Source organism: Typopeltis vanoorti, chromosome 13 (assembly GCF_054136105.1).
Source record: "Typopeltis vanoorti isolate ZY-2024b chromosome 13, IOZ_Tvanoo_1.0, whole genome shotgun sequence".
Classification (NCBI taxonomy): domain Eukaryota; kingdom Metazoa; phylum Arthropoda; class Arachnida; order Uropygi; family Thelyphonidae; genus Typopeltis; species Typopeltis vanoorti.
In genome coordinates this window covers 4,834,810-4,861,623 of record NC_143561.1, presented here as the reverse complement: position 1 = coordinate 4,861,623, position 26,814 = coordinate 4,834,810, and the positions used below count along the sequence as shown (strand labels likewise).

The following is a 26,814-nucleotide window of genomic DNA, read 5'->3' as shown; positions in this document are numbered from 1 at the left end:
AATAAAAAAATCATTAGCTTGCTATGAAGAAATTTTGCGTGACAAGAAAAAGACATTATGCTGTCAGGCGAATCTATTAGATTTTATGAAACCATTCACATCGAAATAACTTTCTTTGTTTTTTTTTATGTATGAAAAACTACAATTATGATTATATTTCTTAAAAAATATACGTGTTTTTGTAAACTTTTGGTCCCAATTAACTAATATTTTGTATGTTTGTATGCAAAATTATACCCGATTTACGCAAATTCGACTTACACGTGTAACTTCGGAGTATGACTGTACTATATTCCAAATTTTTAGAATTTGGAATATAGTAGAGTCATACCCCGAATTTGGAATTCAAGACCCTTTGACACTTCTGCGCATGTCACAGGGAGAATGCATTCCGATAATAGGGTAATCAATCCGTCTTCTGGGATGAGCTATTTATTATTACACGTCGGAAAATTAACTTCTCTTTTATGATCATTGTAGTTTTTAAAGTGGTAACTATTTTGCTTGTATAACAGTCGGGAAATTTTATCTATAAAGCACGTGATTTCGCATGTTGGCGACCAATTCATACGTCCTTCATTTCTTTCTCCCCTTCAATGATAACGTCCAAGAGTTAATTAAATCTCATTCTGAAGAATTGAGCGATTCCGACCTGCTAAATTTAGATGCACAGCGGGAAGATCCCGAAGAATATGAAGAAAATTTAACCACTGATAGTCAGCCAAAAGAGATTTCACAGAAACAATTTGAAAATATTTTTCGTACAATCGAAGTTTTTAAGCAGCAATGCTTAGAGGCTGACCCTGATGAAGAGAGAAGCAGTAAAATTTGCAGAAGAGTAGAAGAGGCAATAGGGCCATACCATCAGTTGTATGAAAAATACGAAACAAAATGCTTGCCAAACAACGTTAGCTCAATTCTTTGTTAAGAAGTAGAATGATAAATTTATATTCTGAATATGTTTTATTTGTCTTTCAGCTTCATGGTTTTCCTTTAACTAGATCCTGAGACATACCCTAATTCTTTTATAAAAAAAAATTAAGGGTCAAAAAAGAAATCTGAGGAACGAATTATACATTTTTCCATTGGTTATTATATTTGATTAATGCGCCTGTTTTAAAGAACACATTAGGCACACTAATCAAGGGATTGCTGTACTACAATAAGATACTCCACCATGAACATCGCCAGTTTTGTTCTTGCATGCAAAAGTGATATTCCTGAAGGTAGTGTCCTCAATGGATTTTAAATATGATTCCTGCAGATAGAAACAAAAAAAGTTTATGTTCCTGCAGCAGGTGATATCGATATTCTGCTGAAACATTTGAAAGTTCTATTAAAAATATTCCTATTGTTTAGGCTTTGTAGATTTATCTGATTTCTGGGAGGTCGAGGACTTGCTGTTGTCTGGTTTATATTTCTCATTAGATTTTTGGAAGTATGGACGAACAGTGTCCATCTCTTCTGGGAAAATATCCAATATTTGTGTCATGTTCAAGTTACTTTCAGCAGATACGAGACGTATTCATTTTTTCTGTAGGAGGGTTTGGTGGTTTGTCTTCAAGTGATAAGCTTGCCATAATTTTATTCCCAACTGGGTTCTCATCAAATGGAACCATTTTTAGAGTTATTGCTGACGTGAGACCGTACATTATACAAACGATGCATTCGACAAAGAATGCAGTCACGATCATAAAGTTCAGGTATGGTGAAATTATCAGACGATGGAATAGACATGAGTTCAAGTTGCTGTTGACATTTTCTTAACTGCTAACTTTTCAGCATAAGAGGATCTCAGAACAGATGTGGTGGTGATGGCCAACTTCCTTCTTTGTATCCTAATATAATACATTTAGTTCTGTTTCTATCTTTTGTATTTCTTTTTTTGTCTTTCCACTTGCATGAGAGTATGTTGGATTATCTCCTTGAAAGTTTACACATTTAGCTTTCTTTGCAGAGCAAGATTTGCTATTATGCTATTATGCTCTTCACTACATCAGGCAGAGGCGGTAGAGCCATGATAGGCAATTTCGGCATGTTCATATTTTTGGCATTTCAAGCATCTTAGTGGATTAGGGTTGTACAATCTAACAGGACAACTGAGATACCCTACTTTTACAGATTTGGAGGTTTAGGAGTATCAAAAATAGAGATGATATTTCTGGTTGGAACCAGGTGACCATGCCTACAAATGAATATGTGCCTCATACCTGTTACTCCCTGATCCTTCAGCTCTGAGCATATATCATCAAGAACATTTGTGAAGATACCATTATGAGATCACCTGTCTATAGGAATTGAGAGCTTTTCTGAGGTGTAACTTACTGGTATTCCACCCATTGATTTTGCCTGAGTAGTTTTTTGGAATGTTGTTAACATGTTATTTCTATAAGGACATCGCCAGAATGTAATTTTTTTTTCTCCTCAACTGTTTTGGGAGAACATGCTAGTCCTAAAACCTTTTGAATAAAGGGCAACATTTTTCCTATTGGTTATTCACTTGTTGCATAGATAATTAGATAAACTGGTGCATTTATACTCGAGTAATTTTTTGTTCAGCACCAGAGCTCCCCACCTACCAAGAAGTCATACATGGACTCCCATTCTCCAGTAAATGACTGCATTTGGGAGTGACATGCCAAGGCTACCTTGGAAGCTATACAAACACAGTATTTGGTTGTTTGGTGATGTTACTAACATATCAATGTATCACACGTCAAGATTTCAAAGTGCAGATTTGAAAAAAAATTAATTTAGAAAATGTGCAAAAATAAATAACTTACTGAGCTGAATGTAACAGCAGTTGCCTGTGCTGCAATGTTTGTTCCTTTTCTAGTGTTTTTAAACCCTTCAATACCCTAAGAGAGAAAAGCAAGTTATTTCACTAAAGAGATTTATCTCAAATATTGAGTTTAGTTAAAAAAATATCTGCTGAGAATTCAAAATAATTTTGATAAAAAATGTAAAATCACAAGTATAGGAGAATAGAATAAAGATTTATTTGAACAATAACAAAAGTCAATATGTAAGAAGAGCATGCATAAGATAAATAATTGACTCAGATAAATCTTTAAAAGAATGATTTGAATATATGTAGTATGTTTTTTGCAAACCTTTCAGAAGTCATCGACATCTTAGAAAACCTGTTTCCATCAAACATCACCAAGTTGTTCAAGCATTGCTTAACTTCGATGATTTGAATAGTTTATGCATATTTATTGATACACTTAGATAAATCTTTGTCCCACTGCATACAGATATACATCTCATATCATTAATCAATTCCTGTGAACTATGGTATAGAAAACAGTGACTCAAGGTACTGTATTGAACTTTTTATATGTATCAAGACAGTGATACAGACCATTAAATCATAAGTATCTACTTATTTCAGGATTAAAATACAGAAGCAACATTGAAGATCACATGTTGAGGAACCTGATTTGCATTAATATATGATAGTTACTATTTTTATAATCTAAGAGAACCTTAAAATGCGACATATATGCGCAAAATGCATGTGATATGTCAAAGGTGCTTTTGAGTTTAGTCTACTCTGAATTGGATAAACCCTTATACTCAGTACAAGCTGATTTCTCAATCAAAAAATGATAGGAAAACAGACAACAGACTAAGCTCAACAAGAAAATAGCAAGAAATATTCCCCACTCCCCCTAAAAAATAAAATTAATACTTTGAATTTTGAATTATTCAATGTTCAATGGTGTTTATTTTACAGGGAAAGAAAAATATGCACACAGTGTAAATGCCAAACTTCGTTAAATTCGATTTAGTATTCGTAAAATTTACCAATTTTTGGCATAATGATGATCGGATTCTGAATGCAGCCAAACATGAAATGACTTAATGTATTTTAGTAGAGATTGTACAGAACAAAATGTCAAAAGATGCTCCCCCCCCACCATAATTCCCTAGAGCCATAATAAATTTAGTTTATTCCTTTATCCAAGTGTGAGCAAACAAAGCTTGCGCCTGAAAGTATCTTCAGGACTGGGGTAAGGTGGTACAACACCGGGGCATTCCTTGCAAAGGTGGAGCAAGATACCAACACTCCTATCTCAGTATCTCCCATAATGCAAAACACATCTCCTTGCAGATGTCTAATGTTATGCATTAAGGGAAGGGCCACAACCCAGACTAGTTTCGACCTTTATTGAGGTCTCTTCAGTGGGAGCCAGTCCCAAGTGGAGACACCAGGCAGAAAAATTAGCAGGTCATCTCTACCTATAGGAGTTGCCAAATGGTATGCCACCTTTTTTAATAAATTACTCTGGATTTAGAGAAAGATGTTGAAAGTTTATTTTTCACTTGGTTAGAGTATAATAAATTTAGTTTAATCCTTTATCCAAGTGTGAGCAAACAAAGTTTGCACCTGAAAGTATCTTCAGGACTGGGGTAAGGTGGTACAACACCAGGGCACTCCTTGCAAAGGTGGAGCAAGCTACCAACATTATCTTTCTTTCAACATCAGCTACCTTTCATCATCAAAAAAAAAAATTCCCTAGAGCCAGTTTCCATATGGAACATTAAGGGAAAGCCTTCAAATGATTGTTGCTACAACAGAAAATCAGGTAACTTGTGTTTTAACACTACAAAAATCAATAAACAGACTTTTCTGCAGTATAAAGGAAACATTTTCAACTTTAATGAGTTGTAATAATCCAGTAACACATAAGAGAATTCTGAAACATGTTAAGGAACAAAGAGAAAATCTGTGATAAGTTGGGGAGGCATCTGAAAGTCAGGTACATTATGTAAAATGTGATGCTGAATTATCATATACAAATGTGTGGATTTGTTAGTGGTATATGCAAATGAGACATGGCATAAAAAGTAAGCATTTGAGTGTTTTTCCATTTGTCTGGAGTGAAAACAAGACATTTCATGATAGCAAAATTCTGATGACAGCTGCAATGAAGGACTGATATCTTCTATTATCTGCTCCTGAAACAGAGTGCTATCCTGAATCAGTTACGATCTGACACTGTGTTGGCTAAAAGAACGTTGGCATCTACTTCCACTTTGTACAGAAGGTTATCTATATAAGATGCAACTGGTAGTCTGCATGTCCCCCCCCCTATCCCCCACATCACAGGAGAGAGAATATTTGAGATGGACCAGGATCCATGTCGACTGGACCCAAGACCAAATGGAGGTTGGTATTGTTTACAAACAAGAGAGAGAGAGAACCAGGGACACATTATCTCACTAATATCCATAAAAGGGACACATGGTAGTGCGATGGTATGGGGAGGCATCTTGTTGGGTGGATGCACCAACCTGTATGTGATTTCTAGTATTCCATGAATGCTGCAACTTTAGACAAGATCCCAGACCCCTATGTTCATCTTTATGTGGTTGTGATGGAGAAAACATTTATCCTGCAAGATGATGATAATGCTCATCCTCATTGAGCAAAGCTCAAGAAGAGACTATTGGACATATGGGCTGGCCAACCAGGCCACCTGACATTAATTCCATTGAGCTTGTATGCTCTAGATCAGAGATGGCGAACCTATGACACACGTGTCAGCACTGACACACTTGGGGGTTTCAGGTGACACACCTTGGATGTTGAAAAATATTGGTATTCTGATGAAAAACTAATTTCAATAATTTCAGTTATTGTTCAATTAAATTAACTGTATAATATGAATTCATAGATTATATATCAATGTCCTATTAAATAAATAGCCTGATATGATATGTATAATATGATATGTCTTCTTGAATGGCAGTCAGTCTCAAGTAGAGTAATGTGGGCAAATATGAGAATGGGAAACTGGACAATGAGACTTATTTCTGCCTATGGTCCCACAGAAGGTTCTACTAAGGTAGAAGTGGAGGAATTTTTTGAGGCTTTAGAAAAAGCAACTGACACAATGAAAAAGGAAAAGTTGGTCCTTGTTGGGGATCTAAATAGCAGAGTAGGAAATGATTGTGAGACATACAAAAATATTTTGGGAAAATTTGGAGAAAAGAGCAAAGCTAATAATAATGGCAAATATCTGTTGGATTTCTGCTCAGGACATGGACTGGTTATTACTAACACCATGTTCCAACATAAAAATGTGCACAAATTCACATGGAGAGAAGAGGCGAGGAATAAGAAAAGTCTAATTGACTATGTTATTGTTGATAGTGATGTTTTCTCCCTGGTGCAGGACACCAGAGTGTACAGAGGATTTGAAATTGGAAGTGATCACTATTTAGTCTTGAGCAGTATAAAATTGAATTTCATATTGAAAAGAATAACATGTAAGAAAGTTTTAAAGCGAATAAAAGCTGAGCAGCTCTCAGATGTGAACTGTAGAAGAAAATACAGAAAGATTATTGAAAAGAAAATGAAAGAGTTTGAGAACAGGAATCGAACTTTGGAGATTCAGTGTCAAACTATGAAGAAAACATTGATTGATTCTGCCAGAGAGGCATGTGGTGAGGTTGTGTGCAAGGATAAAAAAATCAGAACTCCCTGGTGGACACAGGAAGTTAAAGAGGCAGTGAAGGAAAAGAAGAAAGCATATCAAAAGTTCCTGGCAAATAAGTCATCTTTTACTCTTACAGAATACAGAGACAAATGTAAGAAAGCTAAACAGTGTGTAAAACTAGCTAAACAAAAGTCATGGGAGGACTTTGGCAAGAATATAGAAAATAAATATCAAGAAGGTGGCAAAATATTCTGGAGGTTGTTGAAGAAGCTTAGGAATGGAGGAAAGAGTGCTGTAAAAGGAATTAGAGATGATAAAGGTGACATGAAAACAGGAGAAAAAGATATCCTTGAAGTATGGAGTAATTACTTTGAAAAACTGCTAAATGAAACAAGCAGAGATGACAGCACAGTGATAAAAAACACTGACCAGGCATGCAGTCAGGAATACATATCCATACTTGAAGTAGAAAAAGCCATCAAAGGCTTGAAATGTGGAAAGGCAGCAGGAGTAGATGATATTCAACCAGAAATGCTGAAGTATGGTGGTATAAGAGTCTTACAGTGGCTGCACTGCATAGTTCAGAAAGCCTGGACAGAGGGACAAATTCCCGATGATTGGAGTAGAGCTCTCATAGTACCAATATATGAAAAGGAGAAATAAAACTGAATGTGAGAATTACAGAGGTATTTCCTTACTGAGTGTTCCTGGCAAGATCTATGCAAGTATACTTGAGAAACGGTTGAGAAGAATTGTGGAAGAAAAGCTTGGTGAAGAACAAGCTGGATTCAGGCCAAACAGAGGCAGTCAGGATCAGATCTTCACTTTACGAAAAATAGTCGAGAAAGCATGGGAATATAACAAAGATCTGTATTTAAGTTTTGTCGGTTTGGAAAAGGCATATGACAAGGTGCCAAGAGAGAAGCTATTCAATACGCTGCAGTTATATGGTGTCAATGGGGCATTATATCAAGCAATACTTAGTCTTTATTTGAGTTGTAAGTCAGCAGTTAGAATTGAAGGAAGTACAGGAAGATGGTTTAATGTTAAATCTGGTGTGAGACAAGGATGTACATTATCCCCTCTGTTATTCATTATCTATATGGATCACATTATGAAGGAATGTGGTATTAAACCTGATATCAAAATTGGAGATGTTAATGTCAGCTCTTTGCTTTATGCGGATGATGTTATACTTCTAAATAAATCCGCTACAAGTCTGCAAGATTCTCTGACTAAATTGGATAGCTGTTGTAATAGATATGGTATGAAGGTCAGCAATAAAAAGACAAAGACAATGAAAATAGGCAGAATCATTGAAAATGTCAACTGTGTTGTGATTGGAGAACCTGTGGAACAAGTAAAACATTTCAGCTACTTAGGCACGATTTTTACTGAAGATGGTAAATTAAATATAGAAATACACAACAGAATCAGCAAAGCTGGTATGGTGGGAAGTCAATTGAATAAATTCATATAGAATAAGAAAGAAATTAGTCGGAACACTAAATTAGCTGTATACAAGACAGTGTTCAAACCAGTTTTAACTTATGGATCTGAGAGCTGGGTCAGAAGTAAAACACTTGACCAAAGACTAGAGACCGCAGATATGAGAGTCCTGAGAAAGATTAGAGGCGTGAACAGATGGCATCAATGGCAATATCATATTAAAAATGAGGATATTAGGAAAGAACTTGGCATTGTCTGCATCCAGGAATGCGTTAGCAGAGCTAATCTCAGGTGGTATGGTCACCTAAACAGAATGGGCGAGGAAAGATTAGCAAAACAAGTGTTCTCTGCCAGGTTGGCAGCAAAACGACCCAGAGGAAGACCAAGATATAGGTGGATTGATACGGTACAAAGTGCTTTAGATGATAGAAATATAAGATCTGATAATGTTGGAGTCTTGACAATTAACAGACTGATTTGGAGGAAAATTGTAGATAGGAAGTTAGTAATGATGTAATTTTTTCATGTAGTACTGTCATATCCTGTACACCCCTTGAGGGTACATGGCAGGAATTTGATGATGATATGTAGAAGTCACCATCTATGATTAAATAGTTAAATTTATAATGCATGTATGCAAGTGGCACATCAACAATGTCAATATTTAAAAAAAAAAAAAAAAAAGATGTTTAACACACCTGGGTAAAAAGGTTCACCATCACTGCTCTAGATAGATGTGTTGATGCTCGCAACTCCTTCCCCAGAACCTTGACAGACTTGAAGAGCTTTTGCAGGAGCAATGGCTGATACTAACAACTGAAGTCTTGAACCATTATAAATAGTATGAAACATTATTGTGAGAGTTGTATTGCTGTGAGGGATGACCACATTCCTTATTCAGGCACTTCGACAATCTCATTTTAATCTCTTGTTTTAGACCATTGTCTTTAAGTGCCCATTTGTTACTGAATTTACATTTGCAATTGTAACTATTTACAATTGTTGTGGATGTTTCTTTCACATCTTACATCATACTACTTTTTTCCAAATGACAAAAATGTATTGCTTTTCTAGTTATGATTTCCTTTCGTTCCTAACTTATTGCAACCTGCATAGTATATCCACCAGCCAGTTTTAATGAAAGCCAACATTTTTCATCTGATATAAACCAAGAATATTTGGCATTACAAGAAAAATGTACAAAAATAAATATTAGGAGTGGGAAGGGGAGGGGATTAGAGATTAGCAAATAATCTCTGAAATTCTTAAATAATCTTCCTAAGACCTTGCAACTTATTAAATTATATTCTTATTTTAATCTTTTACCAAAGAGTGAGCAAACAAAAGTTTGCAGGTGAAGTACTTTCATAACTAAGCTATTTTTTTATTATTATTATTTATACAAATATTCCATGGGATCAAAGACTCACTGTGGGAGACACACTATCCATACCTATCATACATCTCCTTACACTTATTCACTGTTGGGGTGCTCACAACCACTTCTGGCAATCCATTCAGCTCATTCACCACCGTCCAAGTAAAGAATTTAATCAACACACCCTTACTAACCACACTCTTAAACAACTTCCCAGCGCAATCCCTTGTTTGCATCCTACTTCCAATGTGTTGAAAAAAATAATAATAATTTGTGTCAATCTTATAGAATCCCTTTCATAACTTATAAATTTATATCATATATCTCCCCCTTCCTCTGCCCTTCAGCAAAACTCTGCAACATACACACCACCTCAATCTATCCTTATCGGCAGCATTCCACAGACCTGTCACCAGCTTGGTCACATCTCTGAATCCTCTCCTTCCCCTACCAGTCCCCTAGAAATGTATGCAGATGACCAAATATATACAACTATTTAACATTAGTCAACATAAGGCCAAATCACTGTATTATAAATAAGGATAATCTCCCTATCTTTACTTACCAATGTGTTCAACATCCAAGTAATCCTCTTAGCTAATTTGCTAACTCTTGTAATATGTCCTCTGAATTTCAAATCTCTATCCACCATCACCCCCAGACCCCAACATCAATTTCCTGTAATCTAGTACCATATATGATACAAAGTATGTAGCAATTTCATCCCAAAGTGCATTATTTACATTTTACAACATTAAATTGACAACCACTATCCTATGCACACATTGCCAATTTATTTAAGTTATCCAACCAGATATCTATATCACCTTGATCAACTATTGCACTCCCAAGTTTTGCATCATCAGCAAACAACTGAATTCCCATCCCCTCAAATCTTTCACTATATCATCATCATCAAATTCCTGCCATGTACTCACAAGGGGTGTACAGGATATGATAGTACTACATGAAAAAATTATATCATTACTAACTTCCAATCTACAATTTTCCTCCAAATCAGTCTGTTACTTGTCAAGACTCCAACATTATCAGATCTTATATTTCTATCGTCTAAGGCACTTTGTACCTTATCAATCCACCTATATCTTGGTCTTCCTCTGGGTCGTTTTCCTGCCAACCTGGCAGAGAACACTTGTTTTGCTAATCTTTCCTCGCCCATTCTGTTTAGGTGACCATACCACCTGAGATTAGCTCTGCTAACGCATTCCTGGATGCAGACAATGCCAAGTTCTTTCCTAATATCCTCATTTTTAATATGATATTGCCATTGATGCCATCTGTTCACGCCTCTAATCTTTCTCAGGACTCTCATATCTGCGGTCTCTAGTCTTTGGTCAAGTGTTTTACTTCTGACCCAGCTCTCAGATCCATAAGTTAAAACTGGTTTGAACACTGTCTTGTATACAGCTAATTTAGTGTTCCGACTAATTTCTTTCTTATTCCATATGAATTTATTCAATTGACTTCCCACCATACCAGCTTTGCTGATTCTGTTGTCTATTTCCATATTTAATTTACCATCTTCAGTAAAAATCGTGCCTAAGTAGCTGAAATGTTTTACTTGTTCCACAGGTTCTCCATTCACAACACAGTTTACATTTTCAATGATTCTGCCTATTTTCATTGTCTTTGTCTTTTTATTGCTGACCTTCATACCATATCTATTACAACAGCTATTCAATTCTCACACCAGATTTAACATTAAACCATCTTCCTGTACTTCCTTCAATTCTAACTGCTGACTTACAACTCAAATAAAGACTAAGTATTGCTTGATATAATGCCCCATTGACACCATATAACTGTAGCGTATTGAATAGTTTCTCTCTTGGCACCTTGTCATATGCCTTTTCCAAATCGACAAAACTTAAATACAGATCTTTGTTATATTCCCATGCTTTCTCGACTATTTGTCGTAAAGTGAAGATCTGATCCTGACTGCCTCTGTTTGGCCTGAATCCAGCTTGTTCTTCACCAAGCTTTTCTTCCACAATTCTTCTCAACCGTTTCTCAAGTATACTTGCATAGATTTTGCCAGGAACACTCAGTAGGGAAATACCTCTGTAATTCTCACATTCAGTTTTATTTCCCTTTTTATATATGGGTACTATGAGAGCTCTACTCCAATCATCGGGAATTCGTCTCTCTGTCCAGGCTTTCTGAACTATGCAGTGCAGCCACTGTAAGACTCTTATACCACCATACTTCAGCATTTCTGGTCGAATATCATCTACTCCAGCTGCCTTTCCATATTTCAAGTCCTTGATGTCTTTTTCTACTTCAAGTATGGATATGTATTCCTGCCTGCATGCCTGGTCAGTGTTTTTTACCACTGTGCTGTCATCACTGCTTGCTTCATTTAGCAGTTTTTCAAAGTAATTACTCCATACTTCAAGGATATCTTTTATTCCAGTTTTCACGTCACCTTTATCATCTCTAACTTCTTTTACAGCGCTCTTTTCTCCATTCTTCTTCTTCAACAACCTCCAGAATATTTTGCCACCTTCTTGATATTTATTTTCTATATTCTTGCCAAAGTCCTCCCATGACTTTTGTTTAGCATTCTTGCATTTGTCTCAATATTCTCTAAGAGCACAAGCTGACTTATTTGCCAGGAACTTTTGATATGCTTTCTTCTTTTCCTTCATTGCCTCTTTAACTTCCTGTGTCCACCAGGGAGTTCTGATTTTTCTATCCTTGCAGACAACCTCACCACATGCCTCTCTGGCTGAATCAATCAGTGTTTTCTTGAAGGCTTGCCACTGAATCTCCAAGGTTCGGTTCCTGTTCTCAAACTCTTTCATTTTTTCTTCAATAATCTTTGTGTATATTAGTCTACAGTTCACATCTGAGAGCTGCTCAACTTTCATTCGCTTTAAAACTTTCTTACATGTTATTCTTTTCAATATGAAATTAAATTTTATCCTGCTCAAGACTAAATAGTGATCACTTCCAATTTCAAATCCTCTGTACACTCTGGTGTCCTGCACCAGGGAGAAAACATCACTATCAACAATAACATAGTCAATGAGACTTTTCTTATTCCTAGCCTCTTCTCTCCATGTGAATTTGTGCATATTTTTATGTTGGAACATGGTGTTAGTAATAACCAGTCCATGTCCTGAGCAGAAATCCAACAGATATTTGCCATTATTATTAGCTTTGATCTTTTCTCCAAATTTTCCCAAAATATTTTTGCATGTCTCACAATCATTTCCTACTCTGCTATTTAGATCCCCGACAAGGACCAACTTTTCCTTTTTCATTGTGTCAGTTGCTTTTTCTAAAGCATCAAAAAATTCCTCCACACTTCTACCTTAGTAGAACCTTCTGTGGGATCATAGGCACAAATAAGTCTCATTGTCCACATTACTCTACTTGAGACTGCCTGCCATTCAAGAAGATTAGCCTCGTATTTTGTGTTGAATACTATGGCTACTCCTTCTTTTCCTTGATTGTCATCGCCTGAATATAACATTTTGTATTTATTGCTCAGAAAGATCTCACCAGTTTTGGTATTTTTTGTTTCAGTCACCCCTATTATGTCGATCTGGTACTTATCCAGTTCCTCAGCTAGCTCCATTTCTTTGCTTCAGGCTTCTTACGTTGATAGTACAGATCTTTAATTCTGGTGATGTTGAGTTGGGGTTTGTTTTCAGATTTGTTCCAGTAGCTGACTTTTCGCTGTTCGCCCTGGTTCCCTGGCGAAAACAACGGGGGCCTTGTTTAACCGGGCGACGCCCCAGCCGACATGAAATTTTGTCATGTTGTACCATCATTTTTTTTTTTTTTTTTTGGTTTAACCAATAAGAATACAATTTGGTCGACTAAATCCCAAATTGCCAGCCCATCTTCGTCCGTTCAGTATCCAAGTAGATACCCAGCAGGGTGCACCACGAGAAGGTGAGGATTGGACATTAGGTCAGAAGCCCTGGTCGGTTCTCCGCATTCCTTTAAAGGCTATGTGGAGGTCTCCTCTCAGTTATACAGCTTTGACCCTTAGAAACCCCCTATATCATTAATGTTCACTATATCATTAATGTACAAATTAAACAGTAGTAGTCTAAGAACAGAACCCTGGGGCACTCCACTAGTCATGCTCACTTGCCTCGATTCCACACTGCCATACACCACCCTATGATGTCTATTAGCCATCCTCTATCCATACTAACAATCCTCACCTCCTATCCATACCTCATATGTAATAATTTTCCATGCAGTATTGTCAAATGCCTCTGTGAAGTCCAACAGTATTATAGTGTAGCCATTTCCTTTATTCAATTCCACTGTCACCTCATTATAAAATGTGAATAAATTACTGAGGCAGGACCTATGTTTTACAAAGCCATGCTCTCCTATAGCGTATCATATTCCTATCCATCCATTCCTGAATATTACTTGTAACTAACTTTCCAATACTTTAACCACCACTGCAGAGATACTAATTGGTCTGTAATTTGCTACTTCTGTCTTGGAGCCACCTTAATGTAATGGAACTAATTTACCCTGTTTCCGCTCCTAGCGGAACTTTACAAGAGCTGAGAATTTAGATTAAACTTCGTCAGAGGCACTTTCAGTTCATGTGCATATTCTTGTAGCATACAAGCTGACATACTGTACAGGCCCACCGCTGTATTCAGATTGATATCTTTCAATATATTGAGTACCTCCAGTTCATCAATCTTAATTCTCCCATCAATCTCTGTCATATCAGTAACTGCAAATGCACCACCTGGATGATACCCCTTGCAGTGATCACTTAGTAACTGAACTATTTCTTCTGCTAGAAAAGTGACAGAACTTTTCTATCATCAGCATTGAGTAAAGTTAACTTTCCACAATCATTCTTTCTCTTACTTGCTACATAGTAAAACAAAAACTCTTTCAGATTTACTTTGCCCTGCTTAGCCAATTTTCTAGCAAAATATGATTTAGCCTTCCTTATCATACTTGTTTCCCAATGTTGATTACATGCTTTATATTACTGATACACATGCTTTTCACCTTGTTGTTTATATTCCTTCCACGATGTTTTCTTTTTTTTCCTGCTCCTGCTTTATGATAGTAATTGACTTAATTGCAATTCTGATCCTATCTCACTCAAACAATCCTTGACTACTTCCGATGCACTAATGACATTGATTCCATGTGGTTTCATATGCCATGGCACTGTCCAAGTTTATTATTATTATTATTGCATAACACCTCCAGGAGTCCAAAGACTCATCAAGGGAGGGCACCTACTGTAAAACGCTCCGTCTCCACCATCCCAACTACCTTCATCATCTACTGCTGACCATCACCACTAGTATTTTCACAGACAATCACAAACATCCATGCCCATGGCAGGATTCGAACTTGCAGCCTTTTGTCTGGATAGCAGATATGCTAACCACTCAGCCAACCAGGCTGGCTTTTTTGTTGCTTCATAAATTTGTTATAATCATCAGCTTTGTAGTTCCACCAACTCTTTCTTGACTAAAAATTCCACATGTTGAGCAACCTTCTAGGACAAGACTGCATGGTCATTATCCCCAACACTGGAAGTAGAGTTGCTACTGTAGTTATAGGTAGATCTTCTGATGCTACTACCAGATCCACTCTAAAATCTCTGGTTCCCTCCATTAGGTTGCTGTTTCAGGTAATTATCCTTTAGTAACTGTATAAATTCCATTTTGCCACATGTCCTTTCCTCCTTCCAATCTATATCACCATAAATGAAATCCCCCTGCACTCATTGTGCTAATCTGCTGATGTATGTACGAGGGTGTGCTGAAAAGTTGTGTTAATCACCAGGAAGGAATTGAGGTAGAACCATGTAACTTACACATTATTCTACATATTCCACACGAAGTGCTAGACGCTTGTTACAACGCTGCTGCATCATTTGTAATCCTCTGAGAAGTCTTCCCCTTGTTGCACAAACTAGTCCTCAGCTGCAAATATGACCTCATCTGAGGTAAATTTTGTTCCTTTCAAGTGTTTCTTTAAATTTGGGAATAGAACATAGCCAGATGGGGCCAGGCCTGACGAATAGAGTGTGAGGCAGACATTGAAAGTCTAAGTTGGTATTATCTGTTAGGTTTCATGAGTAGCATGAGCAGGTGCATTGTCTGCAAAAGCAACACACCTCTGCTCAGTTTCCTACAGCGTTTTTCCTTCAGTATCCCATTTCATTCCTTTAGAGCTGTTGAATGAACTGCTATCATAACAGTTCCATCTTTTTTTTTTTTTTTTTTTTTTTTTGGAGGTACTTGGTAAGGATTACACCATCCATATACCAAAAGACAAATGGAAAGAATCTTCCCTGCTGACCTTTGGGTTCAGAACTTCTTTGGTCATGTAGAACCTTTGTGTCTCCACTCCATTGACTGTTGTTTGGTCTCTGGGTCATGGTGATGAAACCATGTTTCATCAACAGTCACAAATATGAGCCAAAAAATCTGCACCTGATTTCTCAAAATGACCCCAAATCCATGTTCTCTCTTTTGGTTGGCATTCAAACATTTGGGGACCCACTTCGCTGAGAGCTTCATGTCCAGTTGTTGGTAGATAATGACCCCAACTCATTCTCTGGATATCCCCACAAGCTTTGCAATGTTTTTGGCTAGTATTCATCTCTCATCAAGGATCATGGCATGCAGTGCATCAAATGTTTTCATGTGTGATTGCTGTGGAAGGTCATTCTGACCTAGGAGCATCTGTTGTCTAAGGATGCCCAGTTTTAAATTTGGCCATCCATCTGGCAACTGTTGGATATGCTGGAGCACAGTCTCCTAAAGTCTCACACAAAGTTTGATGAATATCAGTTACAGACCATTCTTGCAGCAAAAACTTGATGACGGCCTGCACCTGTCTCTTTGAATTTCTTCAAAATCTCTGACATTAACATTAATTTTGTCTTCTTATATATCCTAAAAGAAAAAGAACAAATCATTACAATTTGATGAAACATAGGGGTTTGTGGTTATATCAGTGGCTTCAATATCATTTTTGTTCTAGGTGTTTATCAGAACTTTCAGTCCCCCCCCCCCACAGTCCTTATGTTCCAGACTCCCAGGTCTGGAACATAAGGACTGGGAGTCTTACAAGATATGTCTTTTGACTCCCAGTCCTTAACTATAAGACAAAAGATATGTCTTTTGTCTTATTGAGACAAAAGACATATCTTTTGTCTTATTGGTCTCATCTCACACCAAAAAGCCTCAAATGAACCATTTCCATCAAATCTACAATCTTCCTTAACTTCTATTTTTGTTGGAAGTTCTTCTGCTAACATTAATAATACCCCTACTCCTGCCCTATTTCTTCTATCTTCTCTGAAAATACAATATCCATTGCATTCTATCCCTCTAACTACATTCTCTGACAGACTGATGCCAATAATTTTTGGAGAAGTTGAGCTGACCAATGATAAAAACTGCTCTCCTTTTTTTCTGATACTTTGGACATTCATGTACATGCATTTCACCATCCTTCTGGGCCCATGTTTATCCTTGCTAACTTCATTAGCTTCCTATTTAGATTTGAAACCTGAGCAACTGTACTGAGCTTTTCACAATCATTCCTGTACTCATAATCACCTATCCAAGAGGTGGCTATTTCCTCATAGTCATTCCTATACTCAATTTGTACTAGGGCTAGCACATGCTTGATTGCTTCCCTCCTAGTTTCCCTAGTTTTGCACTTCCAAACTCTCACTGAACAACACTTCATCCAAGCATTTAATTCCAAACCCATTTAAACGCAGTCCATCAGGCACATACAGGATCTTTCATCCATCGAATTCACTCCACACTATTTCTCCTAGGCAATCTTCTCACTGATAATCATGGCCCTTCTCAATTCTGTCTTATCATATCAAGGCAGCACATTCGATCATTACTTTCTTACATTTCATTTTTACTTTTTCCAACAACTCTTTCATACCTCTCTTTCCTCTCTCAATGCACATATTTCATCTTTCAAATCATTTGTGCAAGCCAAAACAATTAACTCGTTCACTTCTTTCTTCTGCAAACTTACAACTTCACTACCATCTTTTATCTTCAGACCTGGGAAACATTCTTTCATCACTTTTTCATTAAGTATACTTAAATTCCCATACAATACCTTCTCTTTTCTCCCACTTGTAAGAAGCTGTTTGATGTTTGACTTTATAACTTGGTCCAACTATCGCTCATCCAAAGTAATACTAAGGTCATCTTATTATAAATCTCCAAAGGTCTAGCCTACTGATGAGACATAGATAAAGTTAAAAACTGGTCTGAGCAGAAATTCTTTCCATAATTTATGGCAATATACATATCTAAAAATTTGTGCATTATGAGATAATGGAGGCAATCTCACATGAAGTTATGTTGTTTATTTCTTAACGGTATATATTAGAACACAGAAAAATAAGTAAATAATTAATTTATTAACTTATTGCTGATATTTCGCTGGTGATATAACCAGCATCTTCAGAGCACAAAACACAGTTTGTCACAATACGCGAGACTATAACAACATGGTGTAATCAATGGACTAGTTAAACAAAATTGTAGCAGCAACACAAAGACTAGAGTCCTGATTTTGGCACCCTCTAAAAAAAAAAAAATAATAAAATAAAATAAAAATAAAATAAAATAAAAAAATTGCAGCTATCACATAAGACTAGAGTCCTAAATAGAGAAAAAACCGGTACTAGTTTTTTCTTAAGATGGCTGTCTCCCAGATTTTAGGCAAATTTATACAGCCATATTTGTTGAGATTTGGAATGTGTTTCAGCGCTTCTGTTGCCTCTAAGAACAATCTCTCCGACTTGTAAGAGCTTCTGTGCAGTACTTTTGTGTTCTTCCAGTTGATCCTGTGTGCAGGGGTATCCAGAGCATGGTCTGCTAGGCCTGACCTGCCATACTGATAATGCCGGACGTATCTTTTGTGTTCACTGATGCGGATGTTCACAGTTTTTCCTGTTTGACCGTAGTAGGGATTACATGAGCAGGGTACTTCGTAGACTCCTGGACGTGCTAGAGGGGGAATGCTGTCCTTGGGTGAGCAGATAAGGGTTGCTAATTTGCCACACAGTCTGAATGTGGTGCGTAGTTCATGTTTATTAAGAATTCTTGCAATCTTTTCGGATGTGCCTTTAATGTATGGGATGGTGACTGTTTTGTTGTAGTTCTCTGTGGTGGATAGTGGGAGGGGTTTCTTAGGGGCATTTAGTATTTTGTTTATCTTCTGGGGATTATAGCCATTGGCCAAGAAGGTGTGGCGTAAGTGAGCCAGTTCAGCAGCAAGAGCATTGTCATTGGAACAGATTGTTCTTGCTCTGTGGGTTAGCGTTTTTAAAATGCCATATTGTTGAGAATTTCTGAAGATGGAGGGTAATATCACCAGCGAAATATCAGCAATAAGTTAATACATTAATTATTTACTTATTTTTCTGTGTTCTAATATATAACGTTAAGAAATAAACAACATGTACGACCAACACATAAGTCTGTCCATTCGTTCACATGAAGTTAATAGTCACAGCATACCTTTAGCCTAGTCCTGAAGATAACTCATAGGCAAATTTTTGTTCATTCAAGCTTGAGTAAAGGATTAAATCAATTTGTCAAGAATAATTTATTTTTTGACCAAGCAAAAAAACTTGATTTGAAAATGGTTCTATCAGTTCTGAATAGTTGCTTTTGCTCAAACTTTCTGGAATGTTTCATTACTTTCTTCTTCGAATCATTGACAATCAAAAATACGTAATATTGCTTTTCATAGTTTAAAAACGACTTTTTCCCATTCCCCCCCCCCTTTTTTTTTGAGTTAGGCTCAATAGTTCTAAAACCTGATTATTGCTTATTTATAGGGCAGTTAATCCTATTTGCTGGCCATATATATTTTTCTGAGTGGTTTAATTAACAGGATAACAAACCCTTCTACATATGTAAGAGACTGACAAAATCATGATCAACTGAAAAGCCTTGATAAAGATTCTTGTCTTCTAGACTGGATTCAGACCCAGGTTTTTCCAAAGGGCAACAATGATACTGAATGGGTTATGGGAGCTTTCTGCAGGTATTCTTTACTCAATCTGTGTTTAATTTAAAACATTTTGGGAATGTATCCCTACACAAGGAATCTATAATAGGTGGAAAATTTTGCAGAAATTTTTTGTGGTAGTCTTTGGCTGAGAAGACATGGTTCAAATTCTGATCATTATGCAATGGATAAATGGATTTTTCAATGGAAAATTAGTTATATAATCTCAATGGTGGGTAGTTTTCTTTCTGCTAAACCAACCAACCACAGAACAGATACTGCAAACTATGACAAGACGATTATCATCATTGCCAACATTGGGTTTTATATATATAAAAAAAAACTAAAGTTAACTGGTCACTGGACCCAATATGCTAAGACCAATGAGATGGGAAAATCATATTTTCAGTAATACTGAATAATTTTAGAAAATTTTGAATATTGAATAAGGAATACACAAACATACTTACACATGATCTATGCGTAATTATCTTATCTGGAAAAAAAAAAAAAAAAAAAAAAGAAAGAAAGAAAAAGAAAAAAATATATTAGAAATAAATTTCTACTTGCCTAAATTTCCATTCATCATTTCACTCCAAATGTACTCTGCAATCGAGAACTAACTCCCCTTCTGAAATGAAAATATGTGAATGGAAATTTAGAACATGTATATATTTGTCATTGAATTTAATATATATTCATAATTTTCTTATATAAATGTCTGAAAGTCATGCATGTAATTATAAATATGAAAACATTTTGCATGTAACTGCATTATCAGATAAGATGTGCTTCTACTGTGAAAAGCAATTTTTAAGTTTGGTGGACAGCCAACATCACATCCTGGTGGTATTGTCCAACTACAGATTCGAGACCCTAGTCTGGCAACTTGCCAAGAAGAGTCGATTCATGTTGAAGGGGAAAAAGAAATAAGCTGATGTACGAATTGGTCACCAACATGAAAAATCACGCACTTTATATGTAAAATTTTCAACTGTTATACAAGCAAAATAGCTACCAATTTAAAAACTACAATGTTCATAAAAGAAAAGTTAATTTTCTGCCATGTAATAATAAACAACTTATCCCACAAGACAGATTGATTACCCTATTATCGGAATGGATTCTCCTTCTAATATGCATTGAAGGGTCTCGTATCTGTGGGCGTACAGTGATGACACTGATCACCAATGCACTGCATTGGTGATCAGTGTTGCATCCTGAAAGATGCCAATGAAAGATCAATTGCATCCTGAAAGATGCCAATGATCATGATGATTTATCCCTTCAGTCATTTCTACCCCTAGGTGACTTTGTGCTTGCCCACAAAGTGTTCTTGGTCCGATTTTTACAGGGTAGTTCACCATTGTTTTCCCCGACTACCCCCCCCCCATTCGATCCGGGCTCGTGACCGGCATATGACTGGGACGTATTCATGACTGTAATCCATGTGTTCACGGGGCCAGTTTGCCTGTTCTGGGGGATGAAAAACCCGAGACCGGCTAACTCACCTTTTGCCAAAAGAGACCAGAAAAGGTTCCTCACGTCACTGATGGGAATCAAACCCAGGTCTTTCCAAAAAAAAGGGCTTCATCTGTACTGACTGAGCTATGGAGGCTTTAGAAAAATGCCAAATGCCTTACTAATTCAATGAAACAGAAGTAAAATAGTTCAACCAATGCATGACACATTAAGACACATCTGGATAAGCTGTTAAATAATCTTAGGCTATCTGCCCTTCCAGGTGTGCTGAAGTTCTATGTTCAGGTGTAACAAAGTTCATTAGTTCCCTTCTTTACTCAACTTTACTATTCCCATGAAAAACAGCAACTTAAATAAATAATAGAACAAATGCCTCCACAAAACTGCATCGATTCACCAATAGATGTGGACCAAATTCTAACAGAAACAAAGTGTATTTACAGCTCTAGGTTTCAAAATCACATTCCTCCTAAACTAACTTTCAGCTTCATACACCCATCCCCCTTTCACACTGCTGACCTACATTTTACACAATACATTTTATCTCAAAATAGCAAGCTGCAAATATATCCATCTGATGTCAGATTACATAATATGGATCTCCTCTTTTTTTTTTTTTTTTTTTTTTTTTTATCTTTTTTAAGATTTCCATACCTCATCCCATACATTTGATTTCTGCACATATCATTTCTTTCCTCAGATTTAGAAGACCTGGTCCAGTTATTGTAATAGTAAACTCATCCTTAGATAATGTAACAATCAATTTTTTCACTTCTACTGATCATACAAGGTGGGGATATGATAAATCATTTAGTATATCAGTAAATGTCTTGAACTTAACACAAATAGCAAGTGTCCAGATTTCTTGATCAGCTGATACGATAACTGTATATTTTAAGTAAATTACAATGAAGACTAATATTACATAAAATTTATACTTCCAATATTTTGACAAAGTCAAATTGCCATCATCAGGGAACAACATATAATAAGATGTGCATGCATATACTACACTAAGTAATGAAGATGAAGCATGTCAACCGAGAGTAGGCCTAAGTCCTAAATAATGCCCCCTAATGGACTGCAAAGCAAACCAATAAATCAGTGATAGACAGAATAAAGCCAGATTGCTCCCTCGAAGCTATGATCATCAAGCAAAATTTTTCATACTTTGGGCATGTTATGCGAGCAGATGACGATGCTTGCTAAAGTTGAGGGAAGCAGGAGAAGAGGAAGACCAAGAATTAGATGGGTGGATGGAGTTAAAGAAGCAACTGAAGTGCGCCTGGAAATTCTGAAAGACATGGTCAGGGACAGATCTCGATGGAGAGCGCATGTTCATGGGATCACCAGGAGTCGAAAACAACTCAATGGAACACACACACACACACACACAGTGGGCATCTTTGGCTGTTGGGCTGAAGTATGGAGGATGAGAGCTTGCCAAATTTGGGGCAGTTTCATACAATCAAATTGGTTGAGGTTAAGGTGTACTTTCTTTAGGCAGAAGCAGATTGAGTCTTTCATATTTATATCTGCTGCAATGTTTTTCACATTCCACATTACACAAACCTAACCTAACAATGACAGTGTATCTTCTCTGAAAACCTTGATTAATATCCTCTTCTCCTTGAAAACCATATCTGTGCACAATGATCCATGTAGTTTGATCAATGCCTTACACAATCTGAGATTTTCCAGTAAGGGCTGAATATCTGCAATGCTCCTCATAATTCAACTTTGCATCATCTGCAAACAGCTTATCCAGCTCATTTTGTCGCATTATCAAAATGCAAGTAGAAGAACTTTCCATCACAAGCATGACCACATGGAATTCTAGGAACACAATCCAAACCAGCCCTCTACAATAATTTCATAATACAATCATACCTCGACTAACGCGAATCCGGAGTTACGCGGTTTCATATATGTACGTATTCCCATCCCGCTTCACCACTAGTCGTATCTTTCTGGTGCCAGCCGCATTTGCCAGTGTCGCACATGCTGTGAACAAGCACTGACGTGTTTCGTGCAGTCTCCATTCATGCACGATTTTTAGTCTACAAACCTTGCGATTGTTTAATGTGATGTTCTTGATAAAAATTTTATCACATAAAAAATAATAATGTCGTCCAAAGGAAGCAAGTCCGATTCGTCTACAGCTAGCAAGAAAAGAAAAACATCGACTTTGGAAAAAAAACTCAACATTATTAAGGATTTTGAACGCGGAATGAAAATTTGTGAGCTAGCAAAGAAGTTTGATCTACAGGAATCCACAGTAAGAACAATCATAAAAGAAAGGTTTACAGATTTTGGAGGACATAGATTCTAACGAGGAACAAATTGTAGCCACAAGGTAAGGAATAAAAAAATCATTAGCTTGCTATGAAGAAATTTTGCGTCACAAGAAAAAGACATTATGCCATCAGGCGAATCTATTAGATTTTATGAAACCATTGACATCGAAATTTCTCTCTCTTGTGTACAAAAAACTACAATTATGATTATATTTCTTAAAAAATATGTCTTTTTGTAAACCTTTGGTCCCAATTAACTAATATTTTGTATGTTTGTATGCAAAATTATACCCGAGTTATGTAAATTTGACTTACGCGCTTTTTTGTTGGTCCCACCTACCGCGTAACTTCGAGGTATGACTGTATAATAAATTGCATATATACAAACTAGTTCGAAATTGGAAACCTCTATCATAGAAGTCACTATTTCAGACAAAAACATAGTGTTAAGGCACTGAACTACAAAATGGCTACCATTCACCACACTCTCCCTTGATGCTTATGAAATCGCTGATGGCCTTGGTCCAGCTGTTGATGACTGGCTGCTGTCCAGTCTTCAAAATGTTTAGGGCTAACCAGCCTTAAGAACTAGAATTGTGCACTGGCACTATTCTCCTTTTTTCTAGTCATTAGGAACTAGGTCAAAGGCATGGATAACTCTCACTTCCTAAAAATGTGGTGATATACCACATTTCTACCAAAGATATAATCTTAATAAATAATCCTATGAATTTGCTAAATATCCAATTTAGACAAAAATACCCAAACAACAGAAATGAAAGCTGCAGTCCTTTTCTAGTTGATAAATATGTAGGCAATTTGTATATTACCAATTATATATTTGCTTTAATCCTTAATCCAAGTGTAAGCAAACAAAGTTTGTACCTGAAGTATTTTCAGGACAAGGTAGAAACCGATCTGGGTAGTGACCCTTCCTCTTAAAGCATAGCATTATACATATCTGCAAGATTATGTGCTTTGCATTATTGGATACTAAGGCAAGTGATGAGAAGTTATACTACCTTTGCCACAAGTTCCCCAGTCCTGAAAATACTTCAAGCACAAACTTTGTTTGCTTACACTTAGATAAAGAATTAAACCAAATATATAGTTGATAGCATAGCCAAGTGGGAAAAAACTTCCAATTTCTATATTACTTCACATTGCAATCTGAAATGTATACTGTTATTTACTACATTGAATACATAGCATTTTCAGAATTCTGAACTGTTGGAAAGCTGATTTCTTGCTTGAGGTCCAGCAACAAATTCATGTTAGTTAATAATTTATTAAGATATTTAAAGCAGATACATTATGAACTAAAAAAAAAGTATGTAAAAGTAAAATGTAATTCATTAAAAAAAAATTAGACATAGTCCAGAACATCTTGTGAGATGAACACCGATTCCTATAGTTTGTGTGTACAAATAGGCCTTCACTTGCTGATATCCATTGTATCTCATCACATGCAAAGATGGAAACAATAATCAAGTGTTTTTCAAACAATCTTAAATAGGAAAATATTAGCAAAACATGAAGTACACTGTTTATCACAGGACAGAAAAGTACTAAATTTTCTGTATTACATTAAGTACTGGAATATCCCCCCCTTTTTTTTAACAAAAAAATAAATCATTGGAAAAAAACAAGAGTTAAAATATGCTGCCTGTGATACTTTACACATCCAGTACTGATTATATAGTCTTAGCTATTTACAATTGCAATTTGTAATTCATTATTTGTTACAGTTTGTGTGCGTAGATGGACTATCTTCCTCAGATCATTTGGCATACCAGGTTGATGTCACCAAAAAATGGATAGAAAATCCAATTTGTAAAAAAATTTTACTGCTTCATTTTTAAACAGGATATAAAGTGATCAAACTGTGTACCGTGAACAGCGTGGGATTAAGCAATCATGTATTGCAAGTGCAAAGAGTTTCAAATGCTTTGAAACTCTTTGCACCTGCAATATTATATTTAAAAAATAATGATAATAAAAGAAAGTAAATGTAATCACAAAAATACTTTCCTATCAGAAACAGCTTGGCAGTGACAATTTTTCACTATGGCAAGAAATATTGTTGGATGCCAGCAAGTGCAATTCTGCTACAACTTCCTATGCAATCAGCCTAACAAGATATTCTGAACTAACTATTGTTATAAATTTTAGTTTTATACCTTTGCCATCAGAGAGACTCATAATAGTATTATTATGAGATACGTGGATATAGATAATAGGAAGGTCTGAAAATTTTACACCATCATATAGCAAATTTGGAGTATTCAGGTCAGGAAAAACAGCACTCCTATTGGACAAAAAAAAAAAAAAAACTATCAAAATAATATGAAGTACAGAACTACAGCATATTTATACCATATTCTTTAAGCTATTAATAAACCCCGAATCAAAAAGCTTTACACTACATAAATTTTATCATTAATAAGGTTATGCAATAATTTTTTAATAATTCCTTATCAACATAGATTATAAACATGCGTATTTAGACTTGTGTTGGTTATATTTTACTGTTAATGTTTATTGGTTATTCACAAATGGGTATAGAAAATACTTTATTTCCAATATTTTGACCCCTCAGGCATTATCAAGGTTAGAACAATCTAAGAAGAAAAACAAAGAAGAAATGATATAATAGTCCAATTGGAGCTTGACAGCATATTGCAACCTTCAAATGGAAAAGACCTGAGTATGTTTGCCATGAGAGGAATATCTTTATACATTTGACTTTTACAACTGAAGTCAGCACATTTTCCTCCTGGAAACTTAGATTTTCTTCAAATATATATATATATATATATATATATATATATATAGACAAATCAGTCAGAGCATAAAACAAAAATTGAGTGTCCTCCTTCAATGACTCCTTGGAGGTGTCACATAAGATCTGCCAAATCCTGGCATAACAGATTTCATCTTTGGGAAATTGAATAAGAGGTCAATTGGAATACTGGGTACTAAGGCAAGTAATGAGAAGTTATACTACCTTTGCCACGAGTTGCCCCAGTCCTACAGTTTTGTACTAAGCATGTGTGAAATATTTTTTTTAATCTTTCACATGTCCCTTTGATATAAGGGAATTCTGGTAGAAATAACTATTCATAACTATTTTGAGGAAATTACAAGAACTTTAATACTTCTGATAATTTGGCAAAGTCATCAGGAAAAACTGTTTCATTGCACATAATTTGTTGAAGTTTGGAAAGTTTCTCAGACAAATTGAGAAATGAGGCAGATTACAGGAATAGCTTCTCATATTTGTTAATGCTGCAGTGGAAGTCCAAAGCATATTCAGTGGCTGTAATGGAACCAGATGTAGTCCATGTATTCATAAATTGATGCCAGTAGTCCTTCCTGTTTGACCATAGTACGACAGTTTGCAACTGCAAGGAACCTAGTAAACACCTGGCAAGGCAGGGAATGTAGCTGGTCTTTAGTAGAGCAGATAAGGGATGCCAATTTATGTGGAAAAGCTAAAAGATGTAATGGGGAAATTTGGAATTGGATCCGAAAATGAAAGGGGAGAAAAAACTATGCTCAATTTCTGCAAAGAAAACAACCTTGTCATCTCAAATACGTTTCACCACAGACCTAGTTTTAAATACATCTGGACCTCACCAGATAGAGAAATACGAAATTGTATAGATATCCTAATTACAAATAAATGGAAAACCTCAATCAAAAACATAAGAACACT

At 36.1% G+C, this 26,814-nt stretch overlaps 1 protein-coding gene across 1 annotated transcript in view; it reads right to left on the bottom strand.

Annotated features, from left to right (window-relative positions):
• The window catches only part of mRpS11 (mitochondrial ribosomal protein S11), a 114,412-nt gene that overhangs the window by 49,875 nt on the left and 37,723 nt on the right, over window positions 1-26,814 (bottom strand). Inside the window, exons 2-4 of the mRNA XM_090402290.1 lie at window positions 25,277-25,404; window positions 19,788-19,813; window positions 2,784-2,858 (exon numbers count right to left, since the gene is read on the bottom strand). Of these exons, the coding sequence (XP_090258416.1) occupies window positions 2,784-2,858; window positions 19,788-19,813; window positions 25,277-25,404 (229 nt within the window). The remainder of the gene's footprint in view (window positions 1-2,783; window positions 2,859-19,787; window positions 19,814-25,276; window positions 25,405-26,814) is intronic.